Source organism: Poeciliopsis prolifica, unplaced genomic scaffold (assembly GCF_027474105.1).
Source record: "Poeciliopsis prolifica strain line A6 unplaced genomic scaffold, Auburn_PproV2 SCAFFOLD116, whole genome shotgun sequence".
NCBI lineage: Eukaryota > Metazoa > Chordata > Actinopteri > Cyprinodontiformes > Poeciliidae > Poeciliopsis > Poeciliopsis prolifica.
This window is the reverse complement of record NW_026562491.1, coordinates 394727-413484: the sequence shown is the minus strand read 5'-3', so window position 1 is coordinate 413484 and position 18758 is coordinate 394727. Positions and strand designations below refer to the sequence as shown.

Genomic DNA, 18758 nt, shown 5'->3' with positions numbered 1-18758 from the left:
TCTGTCACTTTAAATCCAAATGAGCTGCAGCAGGCCACGCCCCAACTCAATGTTTACTGCAAACCAGGAAGTTAAAGCTTGTAACTTTAAAAAAATACACATTTATACACATTTGTTTAAACTACCAGTTAATCATGAGACAGAAAATATGTGAAAAAATGAGTTTCTCTGCCTTTATTTCATCGTTGATTACAAACAACCAATCATAGTCAAGAGGCGGGGCTTAGCACTGCCAATCACCACCTGGCTGCAATTAGCAGGTCCTCAGTCTATGTAGCATAGTCACGGATGACAGTTTTCCTGTAAATATAAGTAATTTCTCTGCTTTTAGCACATTTTGCAGCATGTACTTGAGGATGACTGACAGCACTAGGCGCCGCCTCCTGGCTCTGATTGGTTGTCAGACAGCAATAACAGCTCAGGGAGGAAATTGATTTTTTTCACAGATTGTTCATACAGAACAAAGAAAACTAAAGAGAAATTTATGTTGTGTTAACATACTGATGGTCTAAATAAAGGAGTTTCCCTTTATGAAAAAGTAAGGTATAGAAGTTAATTAGATGGTAACAAACGCCACACACTCAGGTTAACAGACATGCAAACCAACTATCCTGACTGAGACGTTTTAATAAATGTATGTTTTGTTATCAGTCTTACATTAGTAGTTATATTAGTAGTTTTACTGGTTTGATTTTCATTTAAGGGTAGTGTTCTAATTTCTTAAACCTTTGCCAGACAAAACTTTCTCTAAACCTTGGACATGTTTTCTGCAGCTGTTTTCTTTTTTACCAGAAAACTCCTCACTTGTGAAACTTCCTGTGTTTAGGATGTAGTTTCTGTTTTCTCCTATTCCTGTTATCAGAATAGCCCCCTTCTTTTACTTAGCACCCCTTTTTCTTTCTCGCTCACTCCTGCTTTGTGTTAATAAAAGACAAGCCTTATGCATCAGAGCCAGAACACATGATAAACTGTTTGAAGGAACAGTTTTCTATCTCTTACTTTTCCAAAAGACTTGATCGATTGATTTTGTCTGTGGTTCTTTTTATGTATGTCAAGAAAATACCTATTAGTCAACATACAGAATAAATATGACATGATAAAATACCAAAGGAGGCAGATCAGGTTGAATAAAAAGTCAGTATTATCAGAAAAGAGCAAACTTAAACAGGCTGCTGTTGCTCTTGTTGGACAGCAGGTGGCAGCGCGCACAGATCGTTGGTGATGAATCCCCCAGTAACCTGGAAGAAGAAGAACACGGTCTCTGTTTTCATTAGCTTGATGAACCTGGATCTGTTTGGAAATATAATGCGGGTTTCTAAGTACTTCTACGGTTCTTCTGGACCAGAATAAAGTTCTGCTGTTTCCCATGAGTCCACTGGAGACTCCAGGGACGCTTCAGCGAAACCAAGCCGCGGAGAGATAGCTGAGCTCCCCGGCTAGCTGGCTAACATTAGCTAGCCAGCTAGTTAGTTGGCTTACACAGGTTTGTGAGTATGAATTAAAACTGTTTAAAGTCGGATGAATATGAAGGAAGCGATTGAGTGAATATTTTTTTATTAATCGAGAAGGTCTTCAGAGAAATTCGGCTGTAAAATAACCTGCTTCAGTTTCCTAGTGTAGCTGAAATTAACACTTTTCCCCGTTATTTGCACTTTCCGTTCAGGTTCAGTGTGGTTTGAAGTGCTTTAAAAGTAGCAGTTCATCATTGTTATCAATTTAGAACAAGCTGAAAGTTTAATTGAACGCATTTGTTTGATTTTCAATTAGTTTTATTATGTCAATTTGATCTTGAAACGTACTCTGTGAAAACTGGTAAAATGTGTATCTTTTTCAATGGAGTTTGGTGCAGTGTTTTCATCGTTTTCAGTGCGATGCAGATAGTGGCTGAACCGGGTTGCTGCTGTGGAATTGGTTGTTTTTTCAATGGAGTCTGGAGTGGTTTGTTTTTTATTTGACAGGATGGCGTTTCCCTATAAAATCCCCAAGAAGAAACAACCTGAGGGTTCAGACTCCGCCCACATCCACCTGCTGTCGCCCCTGTCACGTCTCCATGGCTCCGCCCCCCAGGTTAAGGAGGTAAGATGGGTTAATTTCCCCAAAAAGTGCTTTAATTTGTGTTTTATTCTTATGTTAAATATTGATACATTATATACTGTGTAGAGCACTTTGATGCAGTTAACATGTATTAAAGTGCTTTATAAATGAAATTGACAATTTTGAGATTAGCCTCAGAAATAGAAAAACTGTACATTTCTGAGTTTCAAAAGTAAAACATCTGCTAGAAATGTTCCTTTATAAAATAGAATTTCATAGATTCAAACTATATCTCAAAATGTATCTTTTTTTCCAGCAATTTTTTTACTTTTGAAACAGTATTTTTTGAGAAAATTTGAGATCTCAAAAAAATTCATTTCGGTTTCAAAAGTCAAAAATTTGTTGGAAAAACATGCAGAAATTTTAGAGTTTCAAAAGGCAAATTTTTGAAATTCAAAATTTTCTTTTTTTCTAGAAAATTTCAGGGATTAATCTCAATATTTGAGTTTTTTGGCAGTTATTTTTTTTTTCTATCCAAGATGACCTTAATACATCATTGTTTATCTGTATTCTCTGGTCCAAGTGGGATTTGGGGAGCCCGACCAAAAGAGGTGGATCTGACAGAATGCATGATGGGAAATCATCTGGAATAAGGTTGGTGTAGCGCCCCCTTCAGGCCAGGATGACCGCTACATCTGGATGCAGGGAGAAACGATGTTGTCTTTTCAGGGCGACGCGGCAACCATTCAGGAGCTACGTCCAAACTCTCCTCGGTCTGGACAGCTCTTTCAGGGGCAGAGCTTCATCAGCCAATCACGGGTCGGCAGGAAGCTGGAGCAGCCAATGGCAGCAGAGCTTTTCTGACTGGTGAGATAGCAGCTTATCATATCTGTGCAGACATTGCTGGAGTCGATTTGTTTTTATTTGTCAGAAGGGTTCGATCCATAACGGCACCTCACTGCATCATTTAGAATTTAATTTATTTATTAATTGTTCGGTAAGATCGGATATTTTCCAGCATTTCTTAAATTAATATGAAAATGTCCAGGTACTATTGACTTGGTTGATTTGTAAATATTATATTTTTCTGCCTATAATAATTTGTCTTTGTTTTTTCTTATTGTTATTTAAATGCATTTTCTGTTATTACAGTGTTTTTATTAATTTCTGCCTCTTAATAGTTTCAGTTAATATTCTTGATGCCAGTTAATAAAAAATTAACTGCCGGGATCATAAAGAAAACTTTAAATATTTGATTTTTTGCATTCATATTCTACATATAGCACCATAAACATACAGTAAAGACGAAATGAGCTCAACAATTTTGAATTTATGAGAATAAAAACAACAAAATCATGTTCTCGTAGCCCAGAATACATTCAAAATGATTTCCAGATATGTTCTGTATAGGAATCAGGATGTTGAGTATTCAGTTTGCCTTTACAATACATTTGTTTTTGCATTTTTCATAACAAAAGATACAATTTCTGTGTCCCACAGCTGCTTTTATCCTGATGGTTCTGTAGGGTTTATAAAGTGTTTTTCCCCTGCTCGTCCAGCAGGGGGCGCCCTAACAGAGCGTCTGACTCTCTGCTGCAGCCGGAGGACTCCTCGGGTCTCCAGTCTCCACCACAGAAGAAAGTTTCTGTTCTGTCCACGCCGCATAAACGCATCTCTGTGAAGGCTGTGGACTACCTGGAAGAGCAGAGAGCACAGGTGGATGCTGGGAAGTTGAGTTCTTCTCCGCCACAGAGGAAAGTGGAACTAGTCGCCAACGGGAAGGTAAAAGGACAGAAAGTCCTCCAATTTGCAGCCGGTTTTCCGCCAGCTTGAGAGACTCTGTTTGTTCCAGGAGAAGAAGAATTCGTCCAGTGTTGGACCAGAGGAGACGTCTGAGGACGAGTTTGTGTCTCTGTCCAGCTCCTCTTCCTCCTCCTCGATGAAGACGGCGTTGTCACCAAAAACGGCCAGGAGGAGGCGGCATGCGGACCTGGAGGACGTGATGGAGACTCAGAGGCACAGGTGGAGGACGTTCAGAAACAGGAAGACGCTGGCAGCTTCAGTTCTCAGACAGAAGAAGTGCAAACTGAATCCCAGTGAAGCCAGTGAGTCTGACCCGCTTCCTCCGCACCCAGGTTCCTGGTCCACTAAGCAGAACGTTGATCCTCTCTCTGCTTTCAGTCGTCCTGTCCAGTGAAGAGGAGGAGGACGATGAAGGACAGAGGACGTCCAGATGGGTGGACGGAGCAGGAAATACAGAGAAAAAGCAGGTCAGACGCCATAACAACATGGTATTTAGCAGAAGTTAATGCTAAACTGCTAAATCAACATGGTATTTAGCACAAGCTAATACTGTAGAGCTAGACCAACATGGTATTTAGCAGAAGCTAATGCTAAACCGCTAAACCAACATTGTATTTAGCAGAAGGTAATGCTAAACTGCTAAATCAACATGGTATTTAGCACAAGCTAATACTGTAGCGCTAGACCAACATGGTATTTAGCACAAGCTAATGCTATACTGCTAAACCAACATGGTATTTAGCAGAAGCTAATGCTAAACCGCTAAACCAACATGGTATTTAGTAGAAGCTAATGCTATAGTGATAAGCTAAACACCATGCTGATGCTCTTTGTGGTATTTATCATAAATATGCAGCAGACATTCTGCAGGAGTTTGTACTCCTCTGTTGTTTTTCTTCCAGGTTCTGCTGGGTTCTTCTCCGCCGTCCTTCCTGCATCTGGAGTTCTGCTCGCTCCACTCCGGCCTGATGGAGGCTGACGCTTGTGGGCCTATGAAGGTCTGTATCACATCTGACTGATCCATCTTTCTGTTCCCAACCCGCCACTAAAAGTGTTTGTCTTTGTTTCTGCAGATCGCTGACAACGGGATCACCTTCCCACTGAAAGGTACCGGACTTGGGCCCTTCTTCCCGTTCTGTCTCTGCTGTGGTTCTGTTCTGTAACGTTAAATGTTAGCTTGTCCTTCTAGGAACGGAGGACACCGAGGTGGCGGTAGTGGCGTCTCAGCTCCGAGGCTACGGCGTCTGGGACGGGGGCGTGGCGATGGGCGGGGCTCTGCTAGCTGGATGGAGAGGCCCCGCCCCCTCGCTGCTCTTCCTCTGGGTGTCAACAGCTCAGGCCAACCTCCTGCAGCGGGAGCTGTCGCTCATCCAGAAGTCCAGCGCCAGAGCTAATGGTGAGTCCAGTTCAGACCTGCTGTTAGTGGAGCATAGGTCTTCCTACATGGTATTTAGTGGAAGCTAATGCTAAATGCTACAGTAACATGGTTTCTGTTTTACAGTTGCTCAACATTGAAGTTAGCGAAAACACTCAATTGTTTTGTGTTTAGCTCCAGAAGTAGCAGATTGTGGTGAAGGTTGATGATCTGTTGTTTCTGTGCAGCGCCGCCATGCTCCTTCCTCCTGCTGATGCTGAAGGAGCAGCTGACGGAGCTGCAGGCCGCTCTGCTGGCCTCCATCTTGGACATGGGGGAGTACAAGCAGCACCGCTCCTCTTCCTCCCCCATCGACTGGCCCCAGGGCCTGCTGCTGCTCCACACCTGCCCCTCTCCACTGGACCGGCACCTGCTGCACCTGCTGGGACACTCTGCTGTGAGTTCATCTGACCTGATTGATCTGATCGATTTATTGTCCATAACATAAAGGGCTACTTTATTCATAACATGTTGACTTTAAAATGTTGACATTTTATCATCTGTATTCAATACAGAATGAATAAACAGAAAATGGTCGTTCTTTCATATCATGAGACTTCTGTCATGTTACAGTTTTTCAGCATCATGTTTTCCTTGTTTTTGAAGCTAATAAATTGTTTTGGTTGAAGTTGCTGCTCCGTCATGCAGTTGTTAGGATGAAGCTTTGAGTGTTTGTATTTCAAAGTGAATTTTTCTTCCCAAACCTGACTCTGTTTGGAAAATTTCTCTTTCCTGTTCTGGCATGGGCCCACCATCTTTGTTTCGATATCAACTGGCTCTACTTGAGATTCTCTGCTTAAGAAGGCTTTTTAGTACAAAACTAAAAGAAGGTCTAAGCTGACATTAATTGATTGGAGCCGGTTTTAATTTAATAAAGCAATAATTTATCAATAATTAGTTGCAGGTTTGCATCTCTAGTGTAAACAGAGTCTGGGCCTTTTGGTTCTGTTTCCTGACAGAAGCCGGGTCAGTCCAGCGCAGCTCAGAGGAACCCTGCTGGTCAGCAGCCCACAAGGTGAGTCCCGGTTCGTCACCTGCTCTGGTCCAGGTATACCGGGTTAACCAGGTTCTGTCTGCAGGCTGATCCAGTACCCTCTGGTACCATGTATCGGTCGGATGACGCTGACGCAGGAAGACCTGGACTGTCTGGATGCCGGGGAGTTCCTGAATGACGTTATCATTGACTTCTACCTCAAGTCAGTCTGCTTCTCCCTCTGTGGCTGTAGTTGCTGTGTGTGACCAGCAGGGGTCTCCCTCTGTGGTTGTAGTTGCTGTGCGTGACCAGCAGGTGTCTCCCTCTCGGCAGGTACTTGCTCCTGGAGGGCGTTGGCGGTACGGTGGCCCAGAGGAGTCACGTCTTCAGTAGTTTCTTCTACAAGCAGCTGAGCTGCCGGCGAGCGGCCGGAGAGAGCGACGCCCCCTCTGTCCCGTAAGCCCAGCGCCACTGCCCAGTGGAGATGATGTCACACTGACTCTTCTTCTGCTGCTTCCACAGCGACCATCACACGAGGCATCAGAGGGTGAAGACGTGGACGCGGGACGTGGACATTTTCTCCAAAGACTTCCTGTTTGTGCCTGTTAACAAAGCGTGAGTTAAAATGAGGACAGTTTCTGCTTTTTTTTAATAAATTTTAGTTTGTGCTAAATTAAATTTTTCTCATTTTTAAAATAATTTTAATTTAGTTTTTACAATTTTTTTATATTTTGTTTTGTAATTTTTAACTATTAAATAATTATTTTAGTGCTTTTGCTGTAAAATATGTTTCATTAATGCTAGTTTTAAGTCCAGTTTTTGGCTCCTTTGCCACCCGGTTCTGGTTCTGGTTCCACAAATTTCTGCTTCATGTTTGCTCCATGTTCAACCATCCAGCAGTGGTTCTGACCCGTTTGTGGCTCTGTCTCTCAGAGCCCACTGGTTCTTGGTGGTGGTCTGTTTCCCCGGACTGGAGGCCGTTCGGACCGAGGAGTTCCAGAGTGGAGCAGGTGAGTGGTTGGCCCGGCTGGCCCGGTTCTGTGAGGTGGAGGACGAGGTACCGTTCACCAGATGTGGACCAGAACAAGTTCTGCTTGTTCCCTGGCATGAACGTGGCTCGCTGCGTGTTTGTCTGTAAAACGGACCTGCTGGGCCCAGTAATCAGTTTCTGATGGAACCAGCCGGTTCTGGGAATCAAGTCCAGATGTTTGGTGTTTGTGCAGGTGGATCCGAACCGGCTGCAGCAGAACCGCGTCCCAGGTCCCAGCTGCCACCGGTAATAATTAAAATTTGCTGACTCATCAGCTTAAGTCCAATTTATTGTAATCCAGTTCATTTTAAAAATGCTGAGTCGTATGAACAGGAATTATCCAGTGGATTATAAAACAAGATGAGAATTAGGCAATTTGAATAAATTCATAATGTTTCCAGAATAAAGTCACAATATTACGACGTTTTATTCTAATATATTTTTATTAGGATTTAACATTTAATTTGATATTTTTGTGTTGGCTTTTTAAGACCCGGTAGTTGCCGTATCATCTTTCAGCGATGTATTTTTCCTGTAGCATTGTATCTTTAACATGTAGTATTTAGCAGTTAGCGTTAGCTTAGCTAGCAGTGCATCGCTGCTATTTCTTCTTCTGCTGAAGCTCCGTGTTTGGCTGCAGTGCTCCCTTCTGGGCTGTCAGAAGAAAACCGTCACCAAGAGGTGAGCCTCTCCTTCCTCTGCTGATAAAATATGTCTGGGATCTTATTTTATCTTAAAGTAAATCATTTTTCATCTTTTCTTATTGAAGGAGACTTTAAACAAATTGTCCCAGAGATAACAGGTTTTGCTCCCTGCAGGCCGTGCATCCTGGTCATGGACTCCCTGAAGCTTTCCAGCCACGACGACGTCTGCCGACTGATCAGAGGGTGAGTTCCTCCCCCTCTGTGCTCGCCTGCGGCGTCTCTGACCCCCTGACCTTTGACCCCTTCCAGCTACCTGCAGGTGGAGTGGGAGGTTCGGAGGAAGTCTCCGCGCCTCTTCGCCCCCGCCTCCATGCGGAGCTGCACCTGCAGCGTTCCTCAGCAGGACAACGGCAGCGACTGCGGCGTCTACCTGCTGCAGTTCGCCGAGAGCTTCCTGCAGGTCGGCCGCCCCACAGGAAGTGATGTCATCGTCACGAAGCTGTGAAACTGCATCTTTAAAAACATTTCGATCCTTCTGATTGGCTCCTTAGAACCCCGTCGTCGACTTTGACCCGCCGCTGCGACTAGAGGGCTGGTTCCCACGGCAACGGGTGCGACAGAAACGTAACGAGATCCGGAGTCTGCTCTTGAGGCTGGAGCGGGCCCAGCTGAGTGAACAGAACCCGGACACCGAGTTCTGACTGGAGTGTAAATGAGTCCACTTCCTGTTTTATAAAATAAAGACTAATTTATCCTGCTGGCTCAGGCTCTTATTTTGAAAGAATCATTGGAAGTGGTCCCAGTGCCTCTCCCTGGGTCCAGGTTCTGCAGCCTGATCCGGTTCCCTGGTATCATGGAGCTGCTTGGTTAATCTCAGGGCTCAGCGCAGCGCCCCCCGCTGGGCACCAATCAGCTTACAGCTCACTAAGTGGATCAGCGAGGGGTTCTGCTGGCTGAACCGGGTTTAGGCACCAAAACAACCTCACTGGCCGATCATCTCTTCACGGAACCACCAGAACCGGGTCCAGGTGCCAATCAGGATCATTGACAGGTTCTGCTTGCTATGGTTCGGCTCTCTGGGCTGAAGTTGGCCCAGTTTCTGGTTCCTTTAAAGTTCTGGAACTGTTCTAGTCTAAAGGACCAGTACTGGTTCCAGAACCGTTCTAGACTCTGGTTTCAGGTCCGGTCTTATTTTGTCCCATCTTTGGTCTTGCCTGGTTCTGTTTCAGTCAACATCTGGACCTGGTTCTGGACTTACTTTGGTTCCTTTATCTGAAACCGGTTTAGTTTGACTTTGGTTCTGGTCCATGTTGGACTCTCATTCATCTCCGGTTCTGGTTCTGAACCAGAACAGGAGAGGTCTTTTGCCTATTTGGACTGTAATCCACCTTGTTTTTCTGGTTCTGAAGTCCTGCCTTTGAGTTCTGTTCGGTTTTGGCATTCTGGCCCGGTCCTGGTGGTATTTCGGACCAGTCCAGAACCTTGTCCATGGTGGTTAATCGTTGTTCTGGGGATCAGGTGACCTGCTGTACTGAACCGGACCTTTCTGTCTGAAGGGAGAAAGTTCTGTGGAGTTCTGGGCCGGTTTTGGTTCTCCTTTGTTCCGGTTGATCCGATCCGTTGTGATGTAATCTCTCCAGTCTTTGTGTTGCTGTTTCCTCATCTCCTCTCCTTCCTCTTAATCCCATTATCCAATAAAAGATGTCTGGTTGGGCCGGTTCTGGGGGATTACAGTCTGGACGGGTCCGATTATAGAAAACTCGCCACTTTGTTTCAGACTTGATCATCAACAGGAATTGGTGTGACCTCTGACCTGCTTGGCATTACTTTTATCCACGTTAATGTCTGATTTCTGGTGTTTTGGGGTTAAAGGTTAAAAACTGATGAATTTATAGAATCACCAAGTTTTTACAGAACTTTTCATGTCATCAGAATCGTTTTCTGCATCTCAACCTTCAGTTTCTGCATCTCAACCTTCAGTTTCTGCATCTCAACCTTCAGTTTCTGCATCTCAACCTTCAGTTTCTGCATCTCAACCATCAGTTTCTGCATCTCAACCATCAGTTTCTGCATCTCAACCTTCGGTTTCTGCATCTCAACCTTCGGTTTCTGCATCTCAACCATCAGTTTCTGCATCTCAACCATCAGTTTCTGCATCTCAACCATCAGTTTCTGCATCTCAACCTTCAGTTTCTGCATCTCAACCTTCAGTTTCTGCATCTCAACCTTCAGTTTCTGCATCTCAACCATCAGTTTCTGCATCTCAACCTTCAGTTTCTGCATCTCAACCTTCAGTTTCTGCCTGAGTAAAGTTCCAGTTTTCTTCATTCAGAAAAGAAAGCTGAAACATCTTCAGTGTTCTGGAACTGATGGGACTCCCTCTGGGCGGTTCCGACCCGTCGGGCCTGCTGCCTCTGACAGTCATCTACTTCAGCAGCTTAACAAATAGGATTAAAGTGGAGAGGAAGAAATCTCCCGCAGCAGCAGCAAAGTCCCATCTGCTCACCTGACAGCAAGAAGCTGCCACTGTCGGCACGTCCTGCACGACGCGCCCGACCCGTCCTGGTTCTGATTGTTCTGCCATGAGATCCACAGGAGGTATGAGCAGGTGGAGGTGAGGAGCAGCGGCGACCCGATTGGAGGAGAAAATGGGCCGGAGGAGCGTGGTTCTGTGGACGCTGGGAGCCGTGCTGCTGTCTGGGCTGCTGTGCACCGAGACGGGTGAGTGGAGGTTCTGGAGGTTCTGGGAGGAAACTTCAGCTTTTCAGGACTCTTGTTGAATTTCCCTGCAGAATCTGAATGTTATGAATGAAAGGTTCTGGTGTTTTTCTTCCAGTTCATGGTCTTCAGAACCAAACAGTTACTGCTTTTATTGGACCTTTTACATTTTGCACTGTGCTGGTCCAACTTTGAGATACATTCTGGGTTTTAATCAACAGAAAAGGTTTTATTTATTGTCACAAAGAGAAGTAACTTCTTCGGTTCTGGTTGATCCGAAGCAGAGGAACCGTCCTGGTCAGAACGTCTTCCTGCAGTTTTATTCTGGAGGTCGGGTCAATGTTTCCTGTTTTCCTGTTGCATCCAGATCCCAGCCGGGACCTGGCGAATTCTGACCCGCTCTCCGTCAGAGAGCACTCGGTTCTGATCCGAAGGAAGAGGAGCTTGCTGTTTCCCAGCGGAGTGAAGCTCTGCTCCCAGGAGACGTTCGACCAGGCCGTCTCCAACCACCTCAACTTCTTCCACCTCAGAGGTACCGTCTGTTTCTCTTTCAGCTGCAGCTTACGGGCTTAAACAGGGAGCCTGAGGTCAGAGGTCGGAGGTCGCTCTGAGCAGATGCTTCACATAACCCTATTAAAGAGCTGGTTAACTTTTGGTTATGAGAGACATTTGACAGTTGGAGTGAAGGGATTCAACACGGTCCGATCCCAGAAAGCCGTGGGTCTCACAGCTCTGGCTAACACCAGGTTGTCTCAGTCCTTCATTTGGCCTTGAAGAAACAACTCAACCAAAACCGTCTTCATCCTGATCTGGTGGAAAAGTCTTCAATGAGGGTGTAACCAACTGGCAGGGTTCTGAAGGAGAACCAGGTGTGAAGACGATGAACCAGTGGCAGGTTTTTCAATTAGTTTGGTTTGTTTGACAGTACAGAGAGAGAACTGCAGCTTTTAATCCAGTATGGCTGATATAAGGTCCAGAACCAGCTGGATGGAGGCACCAGATCAGATTATTTGGTCATGATGATCCTGCAGTAGACTCTGGTTATAAACGGTGGACAGATAATGTCTCTGAGATGTCAGGAGTTCAACCGCAGCCTCCAGGTTTCTTCCTCTATGTTGACCAACATGAGCAGCTCAGCTCATGTTGGCCAACCTTTTCTCCAGATCTGATTGTTAACGTCTAATTTTAGCTGTTAGTTTGCTGGTTTGAGCCCAGATCAGTCTGGCCAGTTGGGTAAAGGGTCACCACGTTGTTTGTCTCAGAATCAATGGATTACGAGTCCAGAAAGACTCAGATTAGAGTTTCTTTAACCTTTGAGACCTCAGAAACATGCTGTTATCGTCCAGTACCAGCAGGCTGCGCCGTTGCTGGTTACCAAGGTAGTTACGGGAACGTTGTGCTTCAGTGTGCCAGGAGACCGTGTGGGAGGCCTTCAAGATCTTCTGGGACCGACTCCCGGACCGGGACGAGTACCAGGCCTGGGTCAACCGCTGCATTGACGGATCGGTCAGCATCAAGGACATCGGCAGCTTCTTCAGCCAATCAGAGGAGCATCAGAGTCTCATCAGGAGTGTAAGTCATCTCACCTTTGACCTTCTGGATGTTCTGTACCATTAAATATGCCGCAGTGCTAATGATGTGATGCTTTATTTCAGAGAGTTGCCCTGGCTGCTGCCTTGAACAGGTCAGTAAACTTTCTGACCCGGTTCTGGTGGATCTGAGAAGAGACGGGTGGTTTGATGAGAATCACTGTGAAGCTGATTGTGTTGTGTTTGTGTTGACCCGTGTTGATCCGTGTTGCCTCCTCACCGGCTGCAGTGCGCACGTCTCCTCAGGCTCTCCTCCATGCAGGTAGGCTCCACCAGCAGGAGGCCTAAACCAGAGCAGGGCTGGAGTCATTCTGAACAGGAAGGTCAGGCTAGCCGAGAAAGACCCAAATCAAGCTTCAAACTAAACCACTGAATCTACAAGCTTCTGCCTGGAATGACCAGGAGTTTATCTAAAGGCCTGAAGAAACGGGTCTGAGATCACCTGGAGGAAGACGCCAGTCTGCCAGGTCTGGGACAAGCTCTGGATTCCTGGTGGTTCCCACTTTGGATCTCTCTAAGCATCAGAGATGTCAGCAGTCTCTGAGGCTGTTTTCACACAGATGCTGCTCCAGTGAACATTTCTACTTTTGACTTCATCTGAAGTCCAGTAAACACATGTTGAAGGAACCTGGAGAAAACCTGGCAAAGCCTGAAGTGTCTGTTTGTGTCTGAAGTGACTTCAGTAAATATTTGGACATTAGGCTGAAACACAACTTGAGTGTTCACATGGAAATATATTTTAAAATGAATCTTTGATATAAACACTCGGTTTCTTTCAATATGGAGCAGAAAGAGGAAAATGACAGATTAAAGGAGGATTTGAGGAAGAGGAATGACTCCAGCCCAGACTAACTCAGCTTTGCTGCTTTTCCCGCTCATAGACCAGAGACGCCTCGTCTGGAGGACTGGCTGTGTGAGAGGCGCTTTCTGCAGTCTGCTGTGCAAACATGGCTGCACTTAGAATCATTTAAAGGGGAATTCCAACTATTTTAATGGCTTGCATTACATGAGCATGAGCAGCTATACCATAAACTGAGGTTTTAGTTTCTGATTCAGAAACAAAGAACAGAAAATAAACACATGTTCTGGATTTGCTTCAAAGCAAAGAATCAGAAGATGTGAAATAGTTGACATCCCCCTTTGTAGATTGAATCTCCTCGTTTTATCTCTGGTTTATTGAAACGTGTCTGTTTGTCCTGCAGATCGGCACCGCCTGTCCAGACTGAACCACCCGCCGTTTGGACTCTACCAGGTAGAAGCTGCTTTGCCTCTCAACCATTGTCATAAACCAGAACCAGAAGAACAGACTTTCCCTAAACCAGCCAACTAGCCAGACTTTCACTCAGCACTTATGGTGCGGAGCCTGCATCATCGTATTGTCAGGATGATGCAGAACTTTGACACCCTGATGGAAGAGACGTTTAGCTAGTCTGACAGCAACAAAGAACTGCAGTGCTGCACCAGAAAGTTTGGTAGACATCTTTTAATATTGTTTTTTTCTTTGTTCAAAATAACCACAAACTGCAACCATTGCTTCCTCTTTGTCGGCCATGTTAGTTTACTCTGAACTCACTGAGAAATGAAATCTAAACATCAGTGAATGAAAGCAGTTTGTGTGTGTTGCGTTGCTCCTACTGTTTGGCTCGATGATAATATTGTCCCTGAAGTAGAGATGAGATTATTCACCAGTTCTCATTTCCAAGCAGCTCCTGAACATTAGCCATAATCAGGCTGCAGAAACCTTCAAACCAAAGTTAAAGAGTTTCAGTAGAAATATTCTTCTCTATGGATGCCCTGGAGGAACATGGGGATTAGTTACCTGCCCCTGCAGGTTGGAGCAGAAGTTGCTCAGCATGAGGCCTGGTGTTCAGCCCAGGTTGGAGAGTCTGGAGCTGCCGTGCCTCACCTTACACCCCAGTGTGTGTCTGTGAGGGGGGTTGATTCCCGTCACAGGCTCCGCTCTCAGAATAGACCTGTAAGCCTATTTACGGGCAGCAGCCTGGGCAATGGACGGAGACGGAGCGGGACATGCAGAGCGGACTGAGTTAGCTATCAGGGTTAGCTACAGGCTATCGCAACCTGTAGAGGCAGCATCACCAGGCTGGCTGCGTTTCCAGGTTACACATTCAAACCAGGAAGTACCAGACCTGCTGCAGAATAATGACTTCAGAACCGTTTCACCAAACCCGACATTCAGCTCAACCTTCAGGTTGTTTGAGAGCAACTTTCACTGTTGTCCTGTGAAGCTTAGAGAACAGAAAGCCTCATTGGCTTCATTCAATACACAAAAGTCAAACAGTGAACTTTAACCCTTCATGAAGTCCAGCAAATCCTTATTTTAAGGTTATTGCAGGTTTTGTTTGAACCATTGAAGAGATGTAATGCATGAAATTGACTAAAGAACATGGTAGCGCCCCCTACCTAGCAGCAGATATTCCTTTGCTCTTTTGTTCTAACCTTCATATGAGCTTCCACTAATTCCTTTTCACAGGAGACAACAGTGTCGTCTTTGGATCAGAAGCTATTACAGTCCGTCAGCAGGAGCTTTCTCCAGTCACCTCTTGGACTCCATCACTGTCTGCAACCGAAGCTCCGCTTAAAGAGGCTGCAGTGACTTCTCCTGTGGATTTAACCGCTGACCCTGCTGCTGACGCCAGGCCAGAAGACTCTAATGATATCCTGGAAACTGTACCGATTATTACTTCACAGAGTTCAGCTGAGGTCGTCAGAAACGTTCTAAATGTTGGAGTCACTTCAGAGGAGACTGTAGAGATGATCACAGATGTTTATCACCCGGTTACGCACAAGCCTTTTGACCCGATGGGTCAGGAAATTGGGACTGATGTTGGCAGAGTAGAAGAACAGCTTCTTGAAACTACTACTGAAGAGTTGAACAGTGTGTCTGTAGTAATACCAGAGGATGAGGAACCATCAGCCCAGCTGGTTGCTCAAGAAATCCTCACAGAACCTGCAGTTGTGGTTCTTCCAAAGCCCACCACGCCCCCTACTGTCGAAGCCTTCACTCCAGTTTTCACTCCTGTTGTTGTTGAAGACACACCTGAAACAACTGCTTGGAGTTTAGTTAGCCCCATCCAGGAGGAAATCTGGATAACGCTTTAGATCCCAGCCCTGGTGTTACTTTGACTGAGACACCTAGAGAGCCTGTACAGGAACCCATTGTTGAAACTGTAGTTGTTGCGCCTGAGACTGATGTTTCTTTAGGTTCTGAAGGTGAGGCGAAAACGCCACAGGTAGATGATCCATCAGAGGCAGCAATAGATGTTAGCCAAGAAGAGATCAGAGAAGAAACAACACCAACTGTGTTTCTGATGGTAGAGTCTGAAGACGAGACGGAAATCAACAAGATTCCAGAGCAAGAATCAGATAGAGCCGTTCCCTCTCAGGCCTCCATCCTGAGGACTACCAGAAAGATGGATGAAATAAGACAAACTACTGAGATGACAATCAAACCTCTACTTATGGTAGAAGGAAACACTGTTCAAGAAATGGGAACAATACAGACAATGACACCTGAGGAAACTACCAAAGAAAGTGTTATTGTTTTGACATCAACGCCAGAGTATGTGATAGAGGTGGAAACAAAACATGAAAGAACAGTTATACTTACAGAAGATAATATGTTGGAAGGGGAAACAGAGGCTAGTGCTAAAAAAGAAAGTTTTCAGACAGAAGAAACCACTATTCAGGGAACAGATCCATCAGAAGAGCAGCTGGAACCATTGGACAAGAAGTTCATTGAAGAGGAACCAGTGACGGAAGCTACTGGAGGATCTGTTGAACCTAAAACATCTGCAGAACCCAAAGAACAAGGTGAACATGACATTATAGAAGAACCAGCACCAAGAGAGGAAACTGCACATGAACCAGAACCTGCAGGAGAAACAGTACAGGCAGGAGAACCTCCAGGAACTGTTTCAAAGGAACCAGAAATAGTAGAAAAAACAGCAGAAGATAAAACCGAACCAGGAGATGACATAGAACCTGCAGAAGACAGGATGGTTGAGAGACCGGCACATGACCTGCAACTCAAGTTAGATACTCTTGAGAGAGCAGAACCTGAAAGAGAGTTGACTTTCACACGCGAAATTACAGAAATACCATCAACTGGACAGAAAGTAGCCAAAGAACAAAGAACAGACCCTACCAGAGATCCAGCACCAGAACCTGAGGCCACCAGGGGAGCAGTCCAAGAAATAAGTTCCACATTAGGGACAAAACAGAAAGCAGAACCAACCACAAAACCACCAGCACAGACAGAGCCAACTCCAGAAATGGAAATCACAGACACAGTGGAAGCAAAAGCAACAGAACCCACAGTTCAACCAGAACAGTTTCCGCGACCCACAGTAGAACCATCTCCAGATATGGTCATAGAACCAATAAAGGAAGCGGAAGAAAAGACAGAAGCTGCTGGAGATCTAGAAAAGGAACCTGAAGACTCTGTTAAACCAGCCCAGGAAGTAAATCCCTTGGGAGAATCAACACAAGGACCAGAACCAACCACTAAACCACAAGAACCCAAACCAGCTGAAGAAACTGCAACCATAGAAAAAACTGTTGAAGCTAAGTCCCCTGAACCATCACTGGTTCCAGAATTTACCATAGAGCCTTCACAAGAAATAGATTCCATCATCGATCAAGACAAAGAAGAAGAAGATCCAGACGTAAAACTGAAACAAGAACCAGTGCAAGAACTTGAGTCAACACAGAAACCAGGCCAAGAACCCAAACAAATTAAAGAATCAGCTCAAGAAAGAGAACCAATCATTGAACCCACAGAATCAACCAAAGATGAAAGACCTCAACCCACAAGAGATCCAGAACAGACAACAGTCTCCTCCACAGAGACAGGAAAAGGAGCAGAACCCACCAAAGAACCCGCTCCAGAAGCAAAGGCTGTGGAAGAACCACCCAGAGCATTTGAGAAACCGACACAAGATTCTTTACACATAGAAAAATCAGCTCCAGCGGTTGAACTCATAAAAGAAACAACACAAGAAGCCAAATTAACCATTGACCCAGCTCAAGAAATTGACCACACAGAGGAACCAACTAAAACAGAACCTACAAGAGAACCAGGCCCCAAAGTAGAAACTGATGAAGAACATCTACACAAAACAAAACTTGAACAAGGAGTCAAAGAAACTCCAGCAACCACTGAATGGCCAGCATTAGTGCCAGAAACAACTGATACCTCTGAAGAGGCAGTAAAAGAACCACCAGCAAAACCTACTGGAGAACCAACTGCAGAATTGGAACCTCCAATGGAAACAGGATACAAGGAAGAACCTACCAGAGAACCACCACAAGAATCAGAACCAGCTAAAGACCCAAAACCGGGAGAGGAAGTCCCCAGGGAATCTGTAGCAGAAACAGAATTCCCCAAAGAGCCTGAAACAATAGCAGAACTTAAAAGACAACCAGCACCAGGTGAACCTGCAGGAGAACCTTCTGGTAAAATGGAACCTACAGAAGGACTTGAAGAGACTGAACCTCATTTAAAACCCGATGAAGCTGGTGTTCCTCCAACATCTTCAGATGCAACAGGGAAACCATTTAAGGTCGGAGACGACAGAACCTCTGATACATCAGATAAAGTAGCCGAAGGAACAACAGATGCTCCAGAGGACTTGTTAGTACCACAGACGCCTGAAAAAGAAGTGACTACTGTAACCACTGAAGGCCCGGAAGACTCAGAAGAGTTACCTGTGACTGAGTTGGAGGGAACTATTGGACAAGACATAGTAACTGGATCTCCATATGGTTCTGAAGGCAAAACCATCAAAGAAACTCCTTCACATGAGGTTGAACCTGCGATCAAAGTGACTGAAAATGTTCCTGAAGCTGAGAAACCCAGTGAAACACCTGCAGAAGTTGTGACCAAAGCCCTTTTAGTGACAATATCAGAAAAAGGGTCCATCAAGCCTCCTTCTGAGGAAACTGTCCAGACTGTCATCCCTGAGGAAACAACCGAGACTGTCGTCCCTGAGGAAACAGTGGAGACTGTCGTTCCTGAGGAAACAGTGGAGACTGTCGTCCCTGAGGAAACAGTGGAGACTGTCGTCCCTGAGGAAACAGTGGAGACCGTCGTCCCTGAGGAAACAACCGAGACTGTCGTCCCTGAGGAAACAGTGGAGACTGTCGTTCCTGAGGAAACAGTGGAGACTGTCGTCCCTGAGGAAACAACCGAGACCGTCGTCCCTGACGAAACAACCGAGACTGTCCTCCCTGAGGAAACAGGGACACTATCGTCCCTGAGGAAACAACCGAGACCGTCGTCCTTGAGGAAACAGTGGAGACTGTCGTCCCTGAGGAAACAACCGAGACTGTCCTCCCTGAGGAAACAACTGAGACTGTTGTCCCTGAGGAAGCAACCGAGACGGTTGTCCCCGAGGAAACAACCGAGACGGTTGTCCCCGAAGAAACAATCGAGACGGTTGTCCCCGAAGAAACAATCGAGACTGTCCTCCCTGAAGAAACAGTAGACACTATCATCTGAGGAAACAAGAGAAACTGTCGTCCTGAGAAAGTC

General features: G+C 45.4%; 1 protein-coding gene across 1 annotated transcript; it reads left to right on the top strand.

The window, feature by feature from the left end:
• The first annotated feature begins 1224 nt into the window (after positions 1-1224).
• On the top strand, positions 1225-8658 carry LOC129354706 (sentrin-specific protease 7-like). The gene is made up of 21 exons (XM_055024187.1): positions 1225-1483; positions 1959-2076; positions 2618-2688; positions 2764-2901; positions 3594-3816; positions 3887-4139; positions 4216-4304; positions 4740-4835; positions 4911-4944; positions 5027-5233; positions 5440-5648; positions 6211-6266; positions 6331-6447; positions 6558-6680; positions 6747-6839; positions 7158-7234; positions 7448-7500; positions 7895-7935; positions 8073-8141; positions 8208-8358; positions 8450-8658. The coding sequence occupies exons 2-21, from the start codon at positions 1960-1962 to the stop codon at positions 8597-8599; spliced, it is 2367 nt and encodes a 788-aa protein (XP_054880162.1). The 5' UTR covers positions 1225-1483; position 1959; the 3' UTR covers positions 8600-8658.
• Positions 8659-18758: the final 10100 nt, after the last annotated feature.